Below are 21,034 nucleotides of genomic sequence, written 5' to 3' on the forward strand. Positions count from 1 at the left end.
AGCACCAGTTTTATTTATGTAACAGAGGCAGGTTAATGTGATATCTGAAGTAAAGTCACAATACAATTTTTTTTTGTACAAGAAAGCTCATGTCTGCTTAAGTACACTTGGATTATCTTCAGTAGGACAATTTAACATTCCTCCTTATAAATTAGAGAATTCATTTAAATAAAATGGTGAGGCATGCATGGACAAAGATAAATCCTTTTAATCTGTCTCCCACATCAGCCAAGTAATAAACTATTATTGAGATTTTGTTTCCATTCTGCTGCAGCTTTTCTCTGGGCTTTAAAACAGTCCGACAAGGCAATACATGATGCTTTCAAAGTCCAGGAGAAAATGTTAAGGTCAAAGTTTAATCACACATCTTTCTACAAATATTTATACCACATATCAAATATCACAATTTTACATTAATGGAGTTTCTCAAAGCCAAAAGAAGAGTTTATGGAAAAAAAAGCTCCAGTTTACACAAGATCTACAAATGTGCGAAAAGATAAACAGAGTAACAGTTCACAGTTTTACAAACAAACAAAAAAAGACCACATAATTTCTCAAAAATCCAGACACATTTATATATGAACCTGAAGAAACATGAAAAAGGTTTGAAACAACAATATAAAAACATTATGTATAGATTAGTAAAGTCAGTAACCATGGCTTAAATTGCTGAGTGTAGTGTGTTGTTTTATATTCTATATTATAGAGATGCTCTGATGAGGCACTTAACTCTTGAAACACAGCATATGTAGGAATAGACTTACAACCAACTTAAGATATCAAGAGTAAACTGATAAAACACTATTAATACTTTGTCTCTGTCTGTCTCTATACTATAAGCTGTCCAGTAAAGGTTTAAAATTCTCAAAAATACAAAACCCAAAGCTAATAATACTCTGCTGGCCCCAAATTTGTTTGATCGCGCTGCATAATTGTGTGTATTTACATTAAAAAAGACAATATCCCATACCCTGAGTAACTTATGATAAGTTTGGTCATGTGTCAAGGATTGAAGTAGCTATGTGCCAGCTAGTCACAAAACACCATGCTGAATTCAACTCCGCACCACATGAACTTTCATTGTGTTGCCTACAGGAAGTTGAGTTTGTCTGAGGTGTAAACATCATTATAATCTGAGTTTGAGCTGAGGGGAGGAGCAGAGGGAAAGTTTACTCCTTTCAGCTCAAACGTTGGTCCAGAGTCTGAGGAGAGACAATCGGAGCCCAGTGAGAAAGTTGGAGCTGCTCCCTGCCCTCCTGGAACTGCAACCTGGAGAGAGCAGTGAACAAAAAAAGGTGTGTTAATGAAACAGCTGAAATAAGTTTGATGAGTTAAATGAGTCTGCCCTTGAGGGACCAAACATCATTCTTAGAATAGGGACTTTCTTGGGCTTTTAAGAGTATATGATTTTTGCCTGAAGACTTTTGATTTCATGCATTTTTAGGGAATTTTGTGTGTGTTTGCACCTCAGGCTGAGTCTTGTTCACATGGATATCCACTGGGTTGTACGCCTGTAAGGTAAAATAATGTATGCATTTTAAACAGTGGGAAAAATGAGGAAATTAAGCAAGAACGAAAAAGAGAAGCACAGGTACAGATCTATTCAGTTCAACTGAAATCACATTTAATCCTTCTTTGCAGTCAAAAGTACTGTCCGCATGTATTTTAAATGTATTGTTAACAGTTTTGTATCAAAAAGGTCTTTGAGGAAATATAAGAAATGCTCCTTTTTGTCTCAGCTGGCTGTGGGATGTGTTGGAGGCTTGTTTGACATTAGCTAGCAGGGTAGCAGTGTTACACCTTACTGAACGGAGACAAAGTAAACAAACTGCTGTAGCTACAAGTCATGGACAGACAGTTTGTCGCTAACAGGGATTTTAAAGAGACAGAAACCAGCATCTAACTGGTCCAAAACATGGATGTTGCTCAATTATAACTCTTTCTTTGTATCATGAATTTCTAATCCATGAAGGTGTTATGTTTGTTAAACTTTCCTTGGGCCTAGAAAAGCAATTTTAAAATCTGTGATGTCCTCCCAGTGTAAAGTTTATGCGTTAAGCGGGAACTCGCAGATATATTGAGTGGGCTGCACAATGCAGAATCAAACCCAGAAGCTAGAAAACTTTTTTAGCTTACGTACCAAACAAGCAATTTACACTCAAATGAATAGGAGCCATGTTTGAGTCTGGTATACAGTTACTATACTACATGTCAAGAGTGACATTCACAGGTATGTTAACATGTTTAATGTGCTGCAGCTGTGCAACTAATTAGCTAACTAGCCAGCTAACTGATGATAGCGGTTCACTTTTCCCCAGTGAATGTTTGTTTGATGGCTCGTTCAACAAGCTGGACAAGATGTGTGTTCATGTTTGTAAGTTGGATAAGAAAGAGACTTTAGCAGGAAAACTCATGATCTTGTTGTTGAGTAGCAACAGTTTATCAAAATAAGGACTCCAGCTACATGGGCAAACAGAACAGTATTTAATCAAAGTAATGCAAAACTAGGCAGCACTATCATGAAATTAAACAATTTAAAATATGCATTTATCCTTTTTGGTTTTAGATTTTTTTCTCAAAGGAGAACACGGGACAAGTGAATTACTTAGCAGATATGAATGCTGTAGTAGACAATAAAAAGACACTTGGACACAAACACGTACCGGGGGCCCAAGGGAGGTAGTAGGTTCTCTAGTAGGTTCTTGAGTGCCCAGAGCATTATAAGGCTGATGAGAGTAAGCTGGAGGAGGTGGTGCAGCAGAGTAACTTGGGCCTTCAGGTTGATTTCTACCCTGCATTTGGAACAAGGACACTTAAGTAAAAATAGCAACAAATATTGTAAACAATTTGAGTGAGTACTTACATGGTAATATGCAGCAGGTGCCGCTGCAGTTTGAGGAGTGGACTCCGTTTTCGCAGAGCTCTTTTTACAACAGCGCTTCTTCAAGCAGCAGCAGCAGCCGATCACAAGGATAATGCCGGCAATTAAAGCAACATAAACAAATGCAGGAGGAAAATCTGTGAGACAAAAGAGATGTTGGAGGTTTATGTTGATGATCAGTAACAGTTTGTTCATACAGTTTTCCTCCCGTAAGAAAAAAATGCTCTCGCTCACCATCTTCTACTTTCACCTGCACAACAAGGACCAGGTTGCCCTCCTGGTCTCTGAACTCAAAGGCACCAGAGTCTGTGCTTTCCACAGGAGAAATCTCTATGCCTTCATACACCTCCTGAAGTCTCCCTATTAAATTCAAAGATTCTGACATCGAGTCGTCTTCTTCAACCAGATTGCCAGCTCTCATCAGCATTATGCTCTTTTTCCTCCCTTTAGGAGTGAAGGCCATGTGCCACGGGGTAAAAGCCACAGGATATGTGATGTAGAGGTCCTCGTTCACCTTTGCATCATAGTATGTTTTGTGCTCTGTGTGTGATGAACAATACATTGTTTTAGAATATTTAATCAGATACATAGCAGTCTAAAAGGTTTGCAAACATATTTCTATCATTACCTTGTACTATGAGCCTTATCCTAGATTTCAGAGTCTTGTCTTTTTTCCTGAAGTTGTAGAAGCCGTTGTCTGCCTGAGTGAGTTTTGAAATCTCCCAGACATTACGTTTCACATGTCCTCTGCCTCCCGTATTGGTCTGAGGGTCTGTGCGATTCCACAGGACCCTTGACTGGTCCAGTCTGAAGATGGGAGTGAACTCCAAGAATTCAGCCTCTCTAGGAACATTGTGGGAGTACATATCCATGTAAGACCTCTTCACTTTTTCAGCACACTCTAAAAAACAAAAAAAACAAAACAAAAAAAACACATAGAGAAAAAAACAGGGTTGAATTATTCTCTTTAAGAATACTACAGGTTTTCTGGTTGAAAAAAGATTGTATTGTTTAATGTTCTCACCCAAAATTTTCACTTTGAGGATATCGAATATGCGTCCTATACTAAATGAGACCGAAAAAGTTCCATCATCTCTTTCTGTCAAATCTGTCAAAGTAAGTGACGTTCTGGAAACCCTGAGGCGTGGGTCCTTCGCCTGAATAGACGGACAACACAAATAAATATACTCAGGACAGAGAAATATACATTTAAGATAGTCCTGATTTGAACAGGAGCCAGAAATTTGACATGTTTCAGATCCTACCTGGCATGCATACCACAGAAATATTGGTTAAAGTTATTTCATCACAAGCTGCTCACCTCCCCGTTTTCCATCATTATCTTCCGGGATCCCCCTTTACTCGGGGTGAAATACATCCGTTCAGGGTAAAAAGTTGGTACATAATCAAATGGTATGTATACATTTCTTCCATAGCACACCTCTTTCTTAATAACATCGTCTGAACCTTCAATCAGAAGGAAGTGAGGAAGAGATCCTGTAGGTGGAGGGAATATTAAGGTAAGACAAACATCTGGGAACACGCAAAAAAACTTTTAAAAAATATATATGAAACATAAAATAAAAATTGATGCTAAATATCTTTAAATCCACATACTCTAGGTGCATTTATTCTATGAATCTGTGCAAATGAGCTACTAACCTAAAGCGAAACAGGACAGTGTTAAGACTTTGAGTAACATGACCTGCAGAGAAGTAAAACAGTAGTTCAATGTTATTACGGCAACGACGCGTCTCACTGTTTCAGAGGACAAAATTGGACATCGAGTATAAGACACTAGACAGACAGGACTCACTGTGACAAGGCAGATTGCGCTTCTTCTTCTTCTTCTTCCTCTGGCAGGATTTTGGTAGTGTGGACGCTACTAGGATCATGTCTGCCCTCCGCAGGACAAAAAATTAACTGGCACAATCACAGAAAGATTTAATAGAGAATGACAAGACTCCTAGGTCTGACAATCTCATATAAAAAGTTTTTTCTTTCTGTATATTTGCACCATTCTAGGAAAACATGTTTGACTGTTTCAGGACGTCCATATTCACATAATCCAGTAGGAGGTTTTCCTATAATGTGCTGGTACTGATTTAACACACAGCATCAGAGCCTGTCTGCAAAATTTTATCAGAATCTCTTCTGGTTCCACCACAATAATTGCCTTTTTTAATCTGAGGATGAGGAGATAAATAGCACCTTCCTCTGGTCTCCTTTTCCCGTAATCCCTGCTATTCTCTTTCAACACCGTCCTTGATTTTTCCTCTAACAGGGATATATTTAGATCTTCTTTCTTCAGGATTGACTCTGCTATAGAATTGGCTGTTTTATTTCCCTCAACTCCAGTATTCCCAGGAACCCAGCAAAACTTGACTTCACAGCCAGTCCTCCCAATTCTAAACAAAACAGATAAGATCTCATTACTAAGGTCAGGTCCAGCTTTTGAGTCACCTTCTCTTAAAGCCATCAGAGCAGCTGCTGAATCAGAATAAATGAGAACTTTGTTTGGTCTTACGTCCTCTGTCCACCACAAAGCCCAAAGAACTGCTAATAGTTATGTTGTGAAAACAGAGCTTCCATTTGTGGTCGATGCAAAGTCCAAGCTGAGCCACATACACCCCAAATCCTGCTTTCCCACACTTTGGGCCAATAGAACTGTCTGTGAAAATTTTCAAATAAGATCCCATTACTCTGTTAAGATAATGCTCTATTTTTGAAGCTATCACACTATTATCCTTTTCTTGTAAAAAGAAAAGTGAGACCAATGTCCAGCTCTTGCATTAGCCAAAAGGTACAAATAACCATCCCATGGGTTTTGCTGTGTTCCTGCTCCATTCTCAGTTTCCTGACCCACTGATTTATACTGTTGAAAAATGGTGTTTTTGATTTTGACACCAGAGGCCCACGGCCCTTGCAAAAGACATCTAGCTGGGAGGGTTTGATTGGAGCCACTTAGTTTTCCCCAGTACTGCAGCAACATACAGTTTTTTTCCTTTGCTGGAGTTTGCACAGCACCTAGAACATTGGGCGAGGCTTCACACTTTCTTTGCATCATAACTGTGCCAAATGTGCACAAAATGCAGCGGTTCCCAACGAAGGCGATTCATCTGAGGGGACAAAAAATGATTTAAGGCATATACGGATAATAAATATTTCTCTAATACACAAAATGATATTCACTTTTCTGATATTTTGCCTTTGTCTTGTGTAATACTTGATACTTTCAGCTCTTCAGATCACTAAAGATCCTTGAGATAAAACAATCCAAGAAGACATAATCACTCTTTGGTTGAAGTGTCATAATCTGTGATGATGGGGTCACAAGTAGATATTTAAGATGTAACAGGCCAAAAAAGTTGGAAACCACTGCTTTATGGTAGCCTATAGCCCTGGTGGTGATATTTAGAGACACTTTCATTTTTATCTATTTATTTACTTATTTTTAGCTATCTCTATGATGAATACTTTGAACCTGGTCAATTTCATATTTAATGTTTTTTTTGGGGTGGGGTTCCATTTTGGTAACCCTGCATTGTATCCATGTCCTCAAGGCTTAAAACATGCTTATATTTGTATTATTCAAACACAATTATGGAGTGTATATTTTAATTAAGCAGTTACAGTATATGCACAGAACCAGTTTTACTTATGTAACAGAGACAGTTTAATGTAATATCAGGAGTAAAGTCACAATACAAACATTTTTTTGTACAAGAAAGCTCATGACTGCTTAAATACACTTAGATTATTGTAGGACAACTAAAACCGCAAAGTTCCTCCTTATAATTTAGAGGATTCATTTAAATAAAATGGTGAGGCATGCATGGACAAAGATAAATCCTTTTAATCTGTCTCCCACATCAGCCAAGTAATAAACTATTATTGAGATTTTGTTTCCATTCTGCTGCAGCTTTTCTCTGGGCTTTAAAACAGTCCCATGAGGCAATACATGATGCTTTCAAAGTCCAGGAGAAAATGTTATGGTCAAAGTTTAATCACACATCTTTCCGCAAACATTTATACCACATATCAAATATCACAATTTTACATTAATGGAGTTTCTCAAAGCCAAAAGAAGAGTTTATGGGAAAAAAAAGCTCCAGTTTACACAAGATCTACAAATGTGTGAAAAGATAAACAGAGTAACACTTTACAGTTTTACAAACAAACAAAAAAAGACCACATAATTTCTCAAAAATCCAGACACATTTATATATGAACCTGAAGAAACATGAAAAGGGTTTCAACAACAATATAAAAACATTATGTATAGATTAGTAAAGTCAGTAACCATGGCTTAAATTGCTGAGTGTAGTGTGTTGTTTTATATTCTATATTATAGAGATGCTCTGATGAGGCACTTAACTCTTGAAACACAGCATATGTAGGAATAGACTTACAACCAACTTAAGATATCAAGAGTAAACTCATAAAACACTATTAATACTTTGTCTCTGTCTGTCTCTATACTATAAGCTGTCCAGTAAAGGTTTAAAATTCTCAAAAATACAAAACCCAAAGCTAATAATACTCTGCTGGCCCCAAATTTGTTTGATCACGCTGCATCTGTGTGTGTATTTACATTAAAAAAGACAATATCCCATACCCTGAGTAACTTATGATAAGTTTGGTCATGTGTCAAGGATTGAAGTAGCTATGTGCCAACTAGTCACAAAACACCATGCTGAATTCAACTCCGCACCACATGAACTTTCATTGTGTTGCCTACAGGAAGTTGAGTTTGTCTGAGGTGTAAACATCATTATAAGCTGAGTTTGAGCTGAGGGGCGGAGCAGAGGGAAAGTTTACTCCTTTCAGCTCAAACGTTGGTCCAGAGTCTGAGGAGAGACAATCGGAGCCCAGTGAGAAAGTTGGAGCTGCTCCCTGCCCTCCTGGAACTGCAACCTGGAGAGAGCAGTGAACAAAAAAAGGTGTGTTAATGAAACAGCTGAAATAAGTTTGATGAGTTAAATGAGTCTGCCCTTGAGGGACCAAAAATCATTCTTAGAATAGGGACTTTCTTGGGCTTTTAAGAGTATATGATTTTTGCCTGAAGACTTTTGATTTCATGCATTTTTAGGGAATTTTGTGTGTGTTTGCACCTCAGGCTGAGTCGGGTTCACATGGATATCCACTGGGTTGTACGCCTGTAAGGTAAAATAATGTATGCATTTTAAACAGTGCTGGAAAAATGAGGAAATTTAGCAAGAACGAAAAAGAGAAGCACAGGTACAGATCTATTCAGTTCAAATGAAATCACATTTAATCCTTTGCAGTCAAAAATACTGTCCGCATGTATTTTAAATGTATTGTTAACAGTTTTGTATCAAAAAGGTCTTTGAGGAAATATAAGAAATGCTCCTTTTTGTCTCAGCTGGCTGTGGGATGTGTTGGAGGCTTGTTTGACATTAGCTAGCAGGGTAGCAGTGTTACACCTTACTGAACGGAGACAAAGTAAACAAACTGCTGTAGCTACAAGTCATGGACAGACAGTTTGTCGCTAACAGGGATTTTAAAGAGCAAAGACAGAAACCAGCATCTAACTGGTCCAAAACATGGATGTTGCTCAATTATAACTCTTTCTTTGTATCATGAATTTCTAATCCATGAAGGTGTTATGTTTGTTAAACTTTCCTTGGGCCTAGAAAAGCAATTTTAAAATCTGTGATGTCCTCCCAGTGTAAAGTTTATGCGTTAAGCGGGAACTTGCGGATATATTGAGAGGGCTGCACAATGCAGAATCAAACCCAGAAGCTAGAAAACTTTTTTAGCTTACGTACCAAACAAGCAATTTACATTCAAATGAATAGGAGCCATGTTTGAGTCTGGTATACAGTTACTATACTACATGTCAAGAGTGACATTCACAGGTATGTTAACATGTTTAATGTGCTGCAGCTGTGCAACTAATTAGCTATCTAGCCAGCTAACTGATAATAGCGGTTCACTTTTCCCCAGTGAATGTTTGTTTGATGGCTCGTTCAACAAGCTGGACAAGATGTGTGTTCATGTTTGTAAGTTGGATAAGAAAGAGACTTTAGCAGGAAAACTCATGATCTTGTTGTTGAGTAGCAACAGTTTATCAAAATAAGGACTCCAGCTACATGGGCAAACAGAACAGTATTTAATCAAAGTAATGCAAAACTAGGCAGCACTATCATGAAATTAAACAATTTAAAATATGCATTTATCCTTTTTGGTTTTAGATTTTTTTCGCAAAGGAGAACATGGGACAAGTGAATTACTTAGCAGATATGAATGCTATAGTAGACAATAAAAAGACACTTGGACACAAACACGTACCGGGGGCCCAAGGGAGGTAGTTGGTTCTCTAGTAGGTTCTTGAGTGCCCAGAGCATTATAAGGCTGATGAGAGTAAGCTGGAGGAGGTGGTGCAGCAGAGTAACTTGGGCCTTCAGGTTGATTTCTACCCTGCATTTGGAACGAGGACACTTAAGTAAAAATAGCAACAAATATTGTAAACAATTTGAGTGAGTACTTACATGGTAATATGCAGCAGGTGCCGCTGCAGTTTGAGGAGTGGACTCCCTTTTCGCAGAGCTCGTTTTATAAGTGCGCTTCCTCAAGCAGCAGCAGCAGCAGCAGCAGCCGATCACAAGGATAATGCCGAAAGCTATAAGAGCATAAACATATGCAGGAGGAAAACCTGTGAGAGAAAAGAGATGTTGGAGGTTTATGTTGATGATCAGTAACAGTTTGTTCATACAGTTTTCCTCCCGTAAGAAAAAAATGCTCTCGCTCACCATCTTCTACTTTCACCTGCACAACAAGGACCAGGTTGCCCTCCTGGTCTCTGAACTCAAAGGCACCAGAGTCTGTGCTTTCCACAGGATAAATCTCTATGCCTTCATTCACCTCCTGAAGTCTCCCTATTAAATTCAAAGATTCTGACATCGAGTCGTCTTCTTCAACCATATTGCCAGCTCTCATCAGCATTATGCTCTTTTTCTCCCCTTTAGGAGTGAAGGCCATGTTCCACGGGGTAAAAGCCACAGGATATGTGATGTGGAGTTCCTCGTTCACCTTTGCATCATAGTATGTTTTGTGCTCTGTGTGTGATGAACAATACATTGTTTTAGAATATTTAATCAGATACATAGCAGTCTAAAAGGTTTGCAAACATATTTCTATCATTACCTTGTACTATGAGCTTTATCCTAGATTTCAGAGTCTTGTCTTTTTTCCTGAAGTTGTAGAAGCCGTTGTCTGCCTGAGTGAGTTCGGAAATCTCCCAGACATTACGCTTCACATGTCCTCTGCCTCCCGTATTGGTCTGAGGGTCTGTGCGATTCCACAGGACCCTTGACTGGTCCAGTCTGAAGATGGGAGTGAACTCCAAGAATTCAGCCTCTCTAGGAACATTGTAGGAGTACCTACCGTTGTAAGACCTCACCACTTGTTCAGCACACTCTAAAAAAACACAGAGAGAAAAAAACAGGGTTGAATTATTCTCTTTGAGAATGCTACAGGTTTTCTGGTGGAAAACATAGTATTGTGTAATGTTCTCACCTGTAATTTCCAGTTCGATGACATCATGTAGTCTGTTGCCATCAACTGAGATCGAAAAAGTTCCTTCATCTCTTTCTGTCAAATGTTCCAAAGTAACTGAATTCAAAGAAACCTTCAAGCGTGGGTCCTTCGCCTGAATAGTATGAACAACATAAATAAATGTACTCAGGACAGAGAGATACGTTTAAGATAGTCCTGATTTGAACAGGAGCCAGACATTTGACATGTTTCAAATGCCACCTGGCATGGATACCACAGAAATATTGGTTATTGCACCACAAGCTGCTCACCTCCCCGTTTTCCATCACTAGCTTCCTGGATCCCCCTGTCTTACTCGGAGTGAAATATATCTGTCCACGGAAACCAGGTGGTGTATATTCAAATGGGAAGCGAAAATCTCTGCCATAGCACCGCTTATGGTCATATTCAGTATAGTCATGGTCATTTATGGATGAACCTTCAATTAGAAAGAAATGAAGAAGAGATACTGTAGATGCAGAGCATATTAAAGTAAGACAATAAACATCTGAAAACATGCAAAACATATCAAATGGGCCTGGCTGTCTAACTATAATGTTGCTTTGGGTATAAAAATGTAGCAGATCAGATAAGGCCATGAAGATGACAAAATGCTACAATGAGTGTTCAGCACATCCGACTCAAAGCAGATGTGGTGCAAATGTGGAATTTGCTGGAGGCTCAGATGACTCATTTAAGGTATAGGCTAATGTTGATATCCAAGGTGACATCCCAGTATTACAAATCTAGTTTGTTGTTTGCCTTTAACTTACATCCATGAACAAAACAAAAACAAAACAGCAGCTACACATACATGGGAACTGACCTTATTATTACACAAATAAGTGAATTCATGAATAAAAGGGTAAAATACATTGATAAATGAATGAAATCCAAGTGAAGAAATAAATAAAAAATGCACAAAGGTGACAAATATATCTATAAAAATGTACAATTAGTGTAATGAATTTAATTTAATTAAAACAGTTAATCGTGAGGCGATTGTAAAATATGAAGTGAATAATGTGCAATTAATTAATTACACATTTATAGATTTAAATCGCAGTGTCTTGTGGATATTTATCGATTTCCTCCTCTATAGACTATATTTGCTGTAATTTCCACATTAAATCTATTGTTTAATGGGACGCGTTATGGTCAAATGCAGCAAAGTAAGTCTAAAAATAGAAAGTATGGACAGTGTTGATCTCCTGTTTTCTTTTCGATTTGATCTGATAGCAGATGTTAACCAGAACCCAACTATTCACATTTAACTTCACAAGCAGCGAACACATGGACTGCAGCTGCGTCAGAACAGCTCGCATGTTTTTACACGCACACAAGTTTGTATTTGTGCGAGTTGAATGTAAACAAGATCCACAGTATTTGGACACGAGCCCTCGCTAAGTGACTTCCCGGTAGTAAAAACAAAAACAACGGGGAAAAAAGTGAAATTGTGCAAATGAGCTACTCACCTAAGGCGAAACAGGACAGTGTTAAGATTGTCAGTAACATGACCTGCGGAAAAATCAACACTAGTTCACTGTTATTACGGCAACGACGTGTCTCACGTCTCAGAGGACAGAGGTGGGCACAGAGCTCAAGACATCAAACGGATATAACTGACTGGTAAAGGACGAAGCTTTTTTCCTCTGGTGTTTCGGTGTTTGCACAACACCCACAACAATGGGCGTGGCTTCACATCTTCTGTGCGTCATAACCGCGACAAATGTGCCCAAACTGCACATTCCCAACCAACGTGATTCACCTGAGAGGTGTCAAATTGATTTAAGGCATATAAGGACAATAAACTTTTCTGTATCACACAAAATGATATTCATTTTTTCTAATTTGTTTGCCTTTTTCTTGTGTAATACTGGATACTTTCACCTCTTCAGACCACTAAAAATCCTTCAAATAAAACAATCCAAGAAGACAAAATCAAAATCAGTCTGGTTCAACTGTCATCTGTGATGATTAGAGATCACAAGTAGACATTTAAGGTGTCACAGGCCAAAAAGGCTGGAAACCACTGGTTTATGTTAGCCTATAGCCCATGCTGGTTATATTTACAGACAGTTTTATTTTTATTTATCAATTTATTTATTTTTATTATCTTCATGATGTATTCATTGAACCTGGTCAATATCATCATATTTTATGTTTTTTTTTCCTTTGGTGACCCTGCATTACATCCATGTTCCCACTGCTTAAAAATGTATTTATAGCCTATTGTTATTGATTAAACACATTTATGCAGTGTATATTTTAATAAACCAGTTACAGTATATGCACAGCACCAGTTTTATTCATGCAACAGAGGCACTTTAATGTAATATCGGAAGTAAAGATACAATTTATTTTTTTATAAAGGAAAGCTCATGACCGCTTAAGCACACTTGGATTATTTTCAGTGCGACAATTTAAACTGCAAAATTCCTCCTTAAATATCACAGGATCAATTTAAATAAAATTGTCCAGTTCACAGATATCAATGCACATAGTTGAAATTTATAATGTTCAACCTTTCACTGACCTTTCGGAAAGTTGTTGTCTGATGGTAGGCCAAGTCATATTCTGGAAACATATTACATTCAGTGTCTGGCGGGCATCGACCTGCTGCTGTTGTTTACTCTGAGCGCATAGAGTCAGTTTCCTCGCTCTCTCCGCAGAAAACCATTTTTTATAAGAGATCATATATTTTCTTGTTTTTGTAAATTCCAAGGTACATTTTAAATTTAATCTTGGCGCACACCAAGAGTAACCCACTTAGCGTCTGTGCACTCTCTTGCGCTAATTGCGTATATTTACGCAGACGCTGGGGAAAATAACGCGACGTGTGACGCAGCTGTCGCAGGAGCTGCCGAGAATACAACCTAGCCATCGCCATAAATAAAATACAAGGCCAAATGCTCATGCGCGCTCTGCAAAGGACGCTGTTATCCTCCTGTCCTCATTCACAGAAACATTTGTAAACATCTAGCGGCGGACTTATTTTCACATCCTGCAGGTGAGTTTAGACTATAGACTGTGATACATTTGTACATTATCATTAACTGACGGTCGAATGGGCGTTAATGTCGCGCAGTAAATGCTCCCCAGTGGATGGGAAACATGCTGGACACCTGAATGGACATGTCTTCAAAGAGCAGACAAGGCGTCATGGATCAGACTAGTATTGAGTATTGATGTCCTGTAGATGTATGCATCTGCAGAAACACAGTTGTCTCGGAGCTCCCGCTTGTGTAGCTGTTGATTGATGATCGCATGACTCGCTGGCTTGTTTTCAGAGGAGCATGGGCATGAATGACAATCATGTTTGCATCTCTGTCCACTATAAGAAACAATCCGGTCTGTCTTTACGGGAGAAGATGTCCTCTTGTGCTCTACTCGCTGCCCTTTTCAGCCTCCCTCTTGCTTTGGGTAAGTTCTTGAATAAAATTTTGGCACCACTTTCTAATTAGACACCAGTGGCAGAACTCCTTTAAGTAAAAGCCAGGCATACACACACACACACACACACACACACACACACACACATACAGTGTAAAAAACCCCTTAAAAGTAAGAGTGTGGCTTAAACCGTCAAGAGTCATAGACTGATCCCTGTCTCTATAATGTTTCTGCAATTAAAATAAGTAAATTACATTTTTATTAAAATAGATAGATACTTGAGTAAATGTAGATGATATTCTGCCACTGTAAGACACTGCTCATAAAGTATTTATCAATTGTAACTAATGGCTAAAATAATTGTTGTTTATTTATTTGTAAGCCGTTTCTAAGAACAATATTTATAGGTTGTGAAAATCCCTTTGAATGTTTTTTTTTCCTTTCTATGTGGTAATAATGCAGTTATTCAAGTTGACAGACAGTTATACATGTTAATAGAGTCATTAATAAAGAGTTACAGGTTTCCATAGCCAAAGTTAGTAAATTATGTGCAATAATAAATGCAAATGCAATTCTAACAGTCATTATCATCTATCGACTGCAGCTTTAAATTAGTTGCTAATAAATTGTCTAATAAAAGACTCTTTTGAGGTCAGAGGTCAAAGAGTCCATTGTAGAGGTCTGCGAGCTAAACTAAAGAGCTAAAAAAGAAAAATCACATGTCATACTGAAGGAGGATAAACAATATGGAAAAAAAACGCTGTTTTTACTAATGGCTTATAATTAATCAATAAAACATTATTAAGTAGTAATAAAACTCAACTTTTAAACCATTTACAAAGGGTGATTAGAGTGTTATTCCACTGCATGTGAGGTCTGTGTATTGTGTTGGAGAAGCACAATTATTTATGCAAAAATAAATAATCATATTTATTTTGTTCTCTCTCCATAGGTTGGGTCGTGCTGGGTGAGTCAGCAGCAATATTTCATCACATATCCTTCACATTAAAAAAACAAAAAAATAAAACATGTTCTGACAAAGAGGTTGCTGATTTTCTTTCCTACTTGGACAGGTGACAGAGAAGAAGCCCAGATGGTTTGTGCCGGGAAGGAATTCCGTCTGCCGGTGTACTCGATATCAAGAACTGTGACTTTTACGCCGAACCCTCCAGGAATGAGACGTGTCCTGCTGGAAAAAACCATTGTGGGTGGAAGTGTGTCTGCGTGTTCATGCTTGTGTTTGTTTGTTGTGTGTACGCATCACCAAAACCTCATTTATTGTACGACTGCAGGTAAAGGACCCACGGTTCGAATGGACCAGAGATAAGATGCTAGTCCTGAAAGAAGTGACTCATGAAGATCAGGGACTTTACGCCATCAAACTGTCCTCTGGCTTCACCTACGAGACTGTACGTCTGACTGTTTCAGGTGGGATAGTTTCCTCTTTATTTGTGAAATCCACCGAGCATCACTTACCTGTTTAATTCAGTAAAAATCCTCCATTATAAGTAAAAGTAAATCCTACTTGAATAAAAGTACAGCAAAATTTACATAAAGTATCAAAAGCAAAAGTGCTTGTTATGCAGTAAAATGGCCCCTGTTGTAACTGATGTGTTATTATATTTTGCATTGTTAAATTGTTAATATTGCATCAGTGCATAAGCAGCAATTTACTGTTGTAGCTGGTCGTTTAACTACTTTATATACAGTTGGATATAAAGTACAGTCTGCTGGTAAAGATGAAAAAATCTGCTACATCAATTTGTATTAATTTTTTGGACTTTGTTTTGTAATAGTGGATCGTTTTACCTCTGTGGGCCTTGAACAAATTATTGTTATTGAAATGAAACCATCTGGGAAGTTTAGAGGGGAAATCTCTTTTGGTGGAACTGCAATAACTCATTGATGTCTGAAATGTGACACACAGCTTCAAATGCATTGCCTTTTTGTAAGGCCTTGAGCCAAAAAGATGGAGGACCAGTGGTCTAATTTTTAACAATGCATTGTATATTTTCATTTCATAGGTTATTTACATGTATAGACACCTGAGCAATGGAGGAAGTGGAGCAAATGCATCCCCATTATTCAATTAGGGGGAGCAAAGTTATGGTTTTTCTACCCTACTTTTTGTCTTTTTAAAAATAAATTTATCATCATACAGTCCCTGCAATCAGGTGATTATATTTAAGCAGCCTATATCAGTGATCATTTTTCTATTTTCAGCAACTGCCAAAAACAAGTAATAAAAAAATCTGACGTTTTCGGACCACCCCGAAAGTTAGTTCAGTCCAACCTGTGGTGAGAAAGAGACAGACAGACAGAGCGGAGCTTTTCCTCACAGCACCAAAGTGTCTGAATTAACAAACAGTCAAATGTCCAGCGGTGGACAGTAACTTGTTCAGACTTCTGCAAAATACTCTGCTTTAGTTTCAGTTTTAGTCATACTTTGAATGGAATTATTTTGAAATATGATAACACATCACTCATAATGCGTGATGCTCTCTGATCCGGCTGCTCTGTGCTGTGCTTTTATTATTATGATTATTCTCTCATTTTCTCATACAAGTTGACTCTAAGGGGCAGTAAGGTCTAGTCCTCAACTAAAATGGCCCTTTTAAGTCTTGAGCAGCAAAAATCACCTTCCGAATTGTGCATTAAAATAGTCCTTGATTTGAGATAATGTAGGTTAAAATAATCTGCTTTTGAAGTTATGATTACATTCCTGTATAACATTACAACTACAATAGCAACCACTAGAACCTGTGTGTGGGATTAGATTTAGACAGTTGAGGTGAGGCCATTTCATTCATCAAATTGTTTTTACTTTGTTGCAATTGCTAGACTTTGAAGATGCCTTGTGAGTATTGAGATTAGCAGCCCTCAGGTTTAACATTGTTTAACCAGGTTTAATTATACAAATCATGTTGTGATGTGTTGTAAGACTATTTCATTTATATAAATTGTTTGTCCTTGTTTAACCTTGAATATGGCCTAGTAGCCTGCAACCTACTAACATTTTAGGCTACATAATGTTTTTATGAATATAATTTCAAATATGAAATAGCTTTTCCTCTAATAATCATTTCCTGTCCTCATCCACACAATTATAGACTGTTCTTGATGAATTCCTGGTTTTCATAGCCTCCTCAATCTGACTAATCTAGTCCAGTGCAGGTTGCTGTTTCTTGACTTAATCCAAGAGGTCAGATGGTGTAGAAATGTAGGGAATGTGTTTTCAACTTTCCAAGTTTTCTCCCTCATTTAAATACATAACCAGGCACCTATGGATACATGTTATACATTTTTTATGCGAAATCTTAAACTGAAAAGTAACAGCTGCCAAATAAGGCAGTGAAATAAAAAAGTGTAATTTCCCTCTGAAATTTTGTGAAGTAGAAGTGTGTAATAGCATACAATTTAACTTCAAAACTGTACTTAAGTTCTGTACTTGAGTAAATGTACTGCTGATCATCCTCTCTTTCTTTCATCCATCACCCCTTTCGTCTTGCTTCAGAATGCATTAAGTACTACCAGAGAAACTACGGGGACAACTTTGAGCACAACATCCCTGAAAATGCCTCCTTGCTCGAGTTTTCTCCCCGGGGATCTCCACCGGAGGCCATGCCAGTTGTGTTGTGGAACTGGACAGACCCTGACACCAGTGATATGGGCCGGGGGAGGCTACTGCGGGGCAGGAAAGTCTGGGTGGCCGAGAGAGTGACGCAAGCGGACCAAGGCAACTACACCGTGAGAGATGGCAGAGGGAAGGTCTTGTCCCGTAGCACCCTCACTGTCCGCGGTGAGCAGAGAAAGAACACCAGAAGATTTTAAACTTTAGGATCCTGTCAACAATAATGATTATATTTTATCTTTCTCTCTCCATCTGATTCCCTCTCATACCTTCATCCTCCCCTCCTCTCTCTGTTCACGATCCTGCATGTGGATGCAGGGCACGCCTTCAATGTCACCCGCTTCACCAAGGAATCCCTAAACCTGCCCCTCTTTCTTCCTGTCCCTCATGCCAACCTTATTTTTACCCCCGCCCGACACCCTGACGAAACCTCCCTGGGCCCTTTCGACCCTAAGCCCCCTCGTGGCCCCGTGCAGCTGATCCGCGAGGGCCAGATAACAGACTATGACATGCGGTACAGGGGCCTCATCTCTCTGGGCAGAAATGGCTCCATCAATGAGGTCATCATAGTGAGACTGACCTCAAGGCATGATGGGGTGTATGAAATCAGAGATGGGGATGGCAACCTGGTGTCCTCCACCTTTTTGCAGGTGATCGGTGAGTGACAGTTTTTTTTTTGTATCTGAATTGTTTGTTTCACCACAGTCACCATTCCCCCCGATGTCTGTTCCATCTCTGTGTCTCTAATCTCTCCAGAAAAGGGGGGTAGATGGCGAGCGCTTCTCAAGTCCATCACTGTCCCCTCCGGCATGTTTGTGTCGCTGGCTGGTTTCATCCTGTTCATGAAGCGCTACCCTAACTGCACCATTTCGCAGATCTTCGCTGGCTTCAGAGCAATCCGCACTCCACCAGCCAACCCTCCGAGGGTCAACATCCAGGTGAGGAAATCAGGAGAACCAGGTTATTGGCCCTGCTGGCTGAGATAGCTGTTCAGGTAGCAGAATTGATATATGGGATGTTCTTAAAATAAATCTGGTCTTGCCTTATTTTAGACACTAACCACCAAGTACTTTCCAAGAAATATAAAAAGCAAAGAATAAAAGCAAATCACTCACGCAAACACAAAATCAATATAAAACTGAATGCCAGTCCATTGAAAATCTTTCATAAATGTGCATAAATGTAGACCAAGGCCTCTATGGCTTTGGGGTTTTTTTTCCAAAATGCTGAGACATGCTGCAGACATACAACTAGAACATACAGGAGGTGAATTAAAGAAAAAAAAAAAGAATAAATGAGTAGAGAAACAGAACAAATGCAGATGCCTCCATACAGGACATGAGAGGGTCACTGAATAGTTTGATGAGTATGACAATTATCTGAATTATATATTTTGGCCTTCGCAGTCACCAGATCTCAACTCAATTAAAAACCTATGGGGGATTTTGGAGCGACGGACAATAATGCAATTATGGTATGGTGTTCATCCCTCCAGTAGAGATCCAGAAACTTTTAGAATCAATGAGCATTGAAGCTATTCTTGTGGCTCACGGTGGCCCAACATCTTAATATGACACCACGTTTCTTTGTTTTCTCTCAATTTGTCATCTTGTGTGTCAGACTGAGTATGTTAATAGTGTAAATCAGTGGTGTTTGTTAAATTTTGGTATCACACCCAACATAAAGCCTTAAAAAATCATGTATGTGAGTTAGTTTCACAATAATAATGTATCAAACGAGATGTGAATACAAAAGAAAAATAATGTTCTTTAGCAAGAGATTGAAATCTTCATGATTATAAATTATGTAGATGACTGCCTCATCAAACCAAGAGGCTTCACTGAGTTTTATGTGTCTGTGTGTGTTTGTGTTGCGTGCAGGACTACAGTCAGCCCTGCATTCAGCCCTCAGGCTTCAGTCACTCTCAGCAGCCTGGAACACCAAGGAAATGGATCCCGAGAGCCAGTCCAACCCATACTGTAAGGCTGATTTTGTTTTCCATCTCTCTTTAGTTGAAACTGTTAAATTGGTCTGTGCCTGTGTGAATGTATTATATGTAGAAATGTGCTGGTATTTGTATTTCCAGGGTTACGCTCCTGTTATCGCAGGAACTCCATCTCAGCTAACGCCTGCTCATGTGAGAGCTGAGAACCAGGAAGCACAGAGATCGGCAGCTGGGAGCTCCCCTAGTCATAATTTAACTACTGAGGTAACGCTATACTCTAGCTGTGAGTATTTGTGTGTCACAGACTAAAAAACTTTTGTTGTTTTTTTTTTTAAAACATATGGCTTCATTCGTTCTTAGCAGGAAACATCTAATGAGGAAGAGAGGAAGATTTCCTTTTCGGTGCCCGGGGCTTCAGACTGTCTCCACTCCTCTGAGGACTGCGTTCAATTCCAAATCAAGAAAGATGGAGATAAAGAAAGGTGGAGCAAATCTGAAGAGTATTTTTCTGCACTGCCACTAGACACGGACACGTCTGAATCCTGCACTGTTTACACTTCGGAGAAACTGAACCACTTATAGAGCACAGAGATGTGGAGCTGAAATAAGGGACAAAGAAACAAAACATGCGGAGAAAGTTATGAAGGAAAAGAAAAGAAGGACCTTGCCTGTGCCTTTTGCATCTGAGCCTAGTATAAATGGTTTGACATCAATATTGCATGCCTTTTGTTAATGTAATTGTAATTTTTCTGCAGCATGAGTTGAGCATTAGCCTTCCTGTTGTCATATTTCCCATTTCTTGACACTGACTGATGGTGCTCCTGACGTCTCCTTTAGCCTCTGCTGTTACCTACCTCCAGACCCTCAGGACCAATGTAATATGCACTGTATATTTTTGCTGAGAGTGTGTGTATGTGTGTGTGTAACGTGATCTTTAGAGCTACACAGAAATGAGCGTTGTGATATGAAACTTTGCAAAAGGGAACTTTAAACTACTGTACAGTAATGTAGAGTTAGATGAAGTGTTTTTCTCCATCCATCATGTTAACGACTCCTAACTGCAACAACAATTAATTGTCATGTTAAATGTATGTTCTGCAGTTTAATGTTTATTGCACTTAAATACTGTATTTACCCTTGAGGTAACTGTAGTAATAGTTTTGTGAAATGTAACAAGTTCCAACAAATATTGCATAAGTGTATTAATCCATGAATTTTGTGTTCAGAATCTTATTGCCAGATCTTTCTAGTGACAAGAATGATAGATGGACGTGTAATATTTTTGTAATATCAATTTGTTCAAGAGCATGTCATCTCTTAAACAATAAAATTTACTTTTAACTTTATCTTGATTTTCTCCAATAATGTTGGTGACGCCTTCAAATGGCTTGTTTTGTCTGAGTGACAGTTCATATCCAAAGATATTCAGTTTGACCCTTGTGTATTTTTAAGATTGGTTTTACTTCCTCATTGTTTGGTGTCCCACAGACCCCTCTGTTCAATGTGAAAAATAACAGTAATAGCAATTGCAAAAGTAACTAATTGATCAGAATAAAATTAACAAGTCAGGAAGTCTTCGGGTGATAAAACAATGTTTGGTATATTTTTGAGCTGTTCAAGAGAG

General features: G+C 38.6%; 3 protein-coding genes across 6 annotated transcripts; 1 reads left to right on the forward strand and 2 right to left on the reverse strand.

Annotated features, from left to right (window-relative positions):
- Window positions 1-337: 337 nt before the first annotated feature.
- Window positions 338-4,749, reverse strand: LOC137189360 (uncharacterized). The gene is made up of 10 exons (XM_067599146.1): window positions 4,698-4,749; window positions 4,544-4,586; window positions 4,203-4,378; window positions 3,906-4,038; window positions 3,510-3,782; window positions 3,116-3,421; window positions 2,864-3,018; window positions 2,664-2,792; window positions 1,467-1,511; window positions 338-1,269 (listed from the first exon to the last, which is right to left on the reverse strand). Exons 2-10 carry the CDS (start codon window positions 4,581-4,583, stop codon window positions 1,090-1,092), a joined length of 1,437 nt encoding a protein of 478 aa, XP_067455247.1. The 5' UTR covers window positions 4,584-4,586; window positions 4,698-4,749; the 3' UTR covers window positions 338-1,089.
- Window positions 4,750-6,866: 2,117 nt separating this feature from the next.
- On the reverse strand, window positions 6,867-13,103 carry LOC137189359 (uncharacterized). 3 transcript variants are annotated; one of them, XM_067599145.1, is made up of 9 exons: window positions 12,978-13,103; window positions 10,714-10,880; window positions 10,424-10,556; window positions 10,052-10,324; window positions 9,658-9,963; window positions 9,397-9,560; window positions 9,197-9,325; window positions 7,996-8,040; window positions 6,867-7,798 (listed from the first exon to the last, which is right to left on the reverse strand). In XM_067599145.1, the coding sequence occupies exons 2-9, from the start codon at window positions 10,726-10,728 to the stop codon at window positions 7,619-7,621; spliced, it is 1,245 nt and encodes a 414-aa protein (XP_067455246.1). In that variant the 5' UTR covers window positions 10,729-10,880; window positions 12,978-13,103; the 3' UTR covers window positions 6,867-7,618. The 3 variants fall into 3 exon arrangements, with proteins under 3 accessions (XP_067455246.1, XP_067455245.1, XP_067455244.1); XM_067599144.1 differs by lacking the exon at window positions 12,978-13,103 and adding an exon at window positions 11,917-12,567 and having other exon boundaries at window positions 9,397-9,527; XM_067599143.1 differs by lacking the exon at window positions 12,978-13,103 and adding an exon at window positions 11,917-12,564.
- Window positions 13,104-13,303: 200 nt separating this feature from the next.
- LOC137189358 (uncharacterized) lies at window positions 13,304-20,756 on the forward strand. 2 transcript variants are annotated; one of them, XM_067599142.1, is made up of 11 exons: window positions 13,304-13,451; window positions 13,783-13,864; window positions 14,787-14,801; window positions 14,908-15,038; window positions 15,127-15,262; window positions 17,349-17,633; window positions 17,784-18,122; window positions 18,222-18,403; window positions 19,346-19,444; window positions 19,552-19,674; window positions 19,774-20,756. In XM_067599142.1, exons 2-11 carry the CDS (start codon window positions 13,813-13,815, stop codon window positions 19,990-19,992), a joined length of 1,581 nt encoding a protein of 526 aa, XP_067455243.1. In that variant the 5' UTR covers window positions 13,304-13,451; window positions 13,783-13,812; the 3' UTR covers window positions 19,993-20,756. The 2 variants fall into 2 exon arrangements, with proteins under 2 accessions (XP_067455243.1, XP_067455242.1); XM_067599141.1 differs by having other exon boundaries at window positions 13,305-13,451; window positions 19,771-20,756.
- Window positions 20,757-21,034: the final 278 nt, after the last annotated feature.

Source organism: Thunnus thynnus, chromosome 9 (assembly GCF_963924715.1).
Source record: "Thunnus thynnus chromosome 9, fThuThy2.1, whole genome shotgun sequence".
NCBI lineage: Eukaryota > Metazoa > Chordata > Actinopteri > Scombriformes > Scombridae > Thunnus > Thunnus thynnus.

Excerpts from the sequence above, each read along its gene's own strand:
- LOC137189358 (XM_067599141.1), top strand. The coding sequence starts at position 13,813 with ATGTCCTCTTGTGCTCTACTCGCTGCCCTTTTCAGCCTCCCTCTTGCT. Across the intron at positions 17,634-17,783 it reads TAGCACCCTCACTGTCCGCG|GGCACGCCTTCAATGTCACC; the intron begins GTGAGCAGAGAA and ends ATGTGGATGCAG. Across the intron at positions 19,445-19,551 it reads GAGCCAGTCCAACCCATACT|GGTTACGCTCCTGTTATCGC; the intron begins GTAAGGCTGATT and ends TTGTATTTCCAG.
- LOC137189359 (XM_067599143.1), bottom strand. The coding sequence starts at position 11,956 with ATGTTACTGACAATCTTAACACTGTCCTGTTTCGCCTTAG. Across the intron at positions 10,881-11,916 it reads ACTGTCCTGTTTCGCCTTAG|GTTCATCCATAAATGACCAT; the intron begins GTGAGTAGCTCA and ends TTCTAATTGAAG. Across the intron at positions 10,325-10,423 it reads CATCGAACTGGAAATTACAG|AGTGTGCTGAACAAGTGGTG; the intron begins GTGAGAACATTA and ends GTGTTTTTTTAG.
- LOC137189360 (XM_067599146.1), bottom strand. The coding sequence starts at position 4,583 with ATGTTACTCAAAGTCTTAACACTGTCCTGTTTCGCTTTAG. Across the intron at positions 3,783-3,905 it reads CCTCAAAGTGAAAATTTTGG|AGTGTGCTGAAAAAGTGAAG; the intron begins GTGAGAACATTA and ends TTTGTTTTTTAG. Across the intron at positions 3,422-3,509 it reads GATAAGGCTCATAGTACAAG|AGCACAAAACATACTATGAT; the intron begins GTAATGATAGAA and ends CATCACACACAG.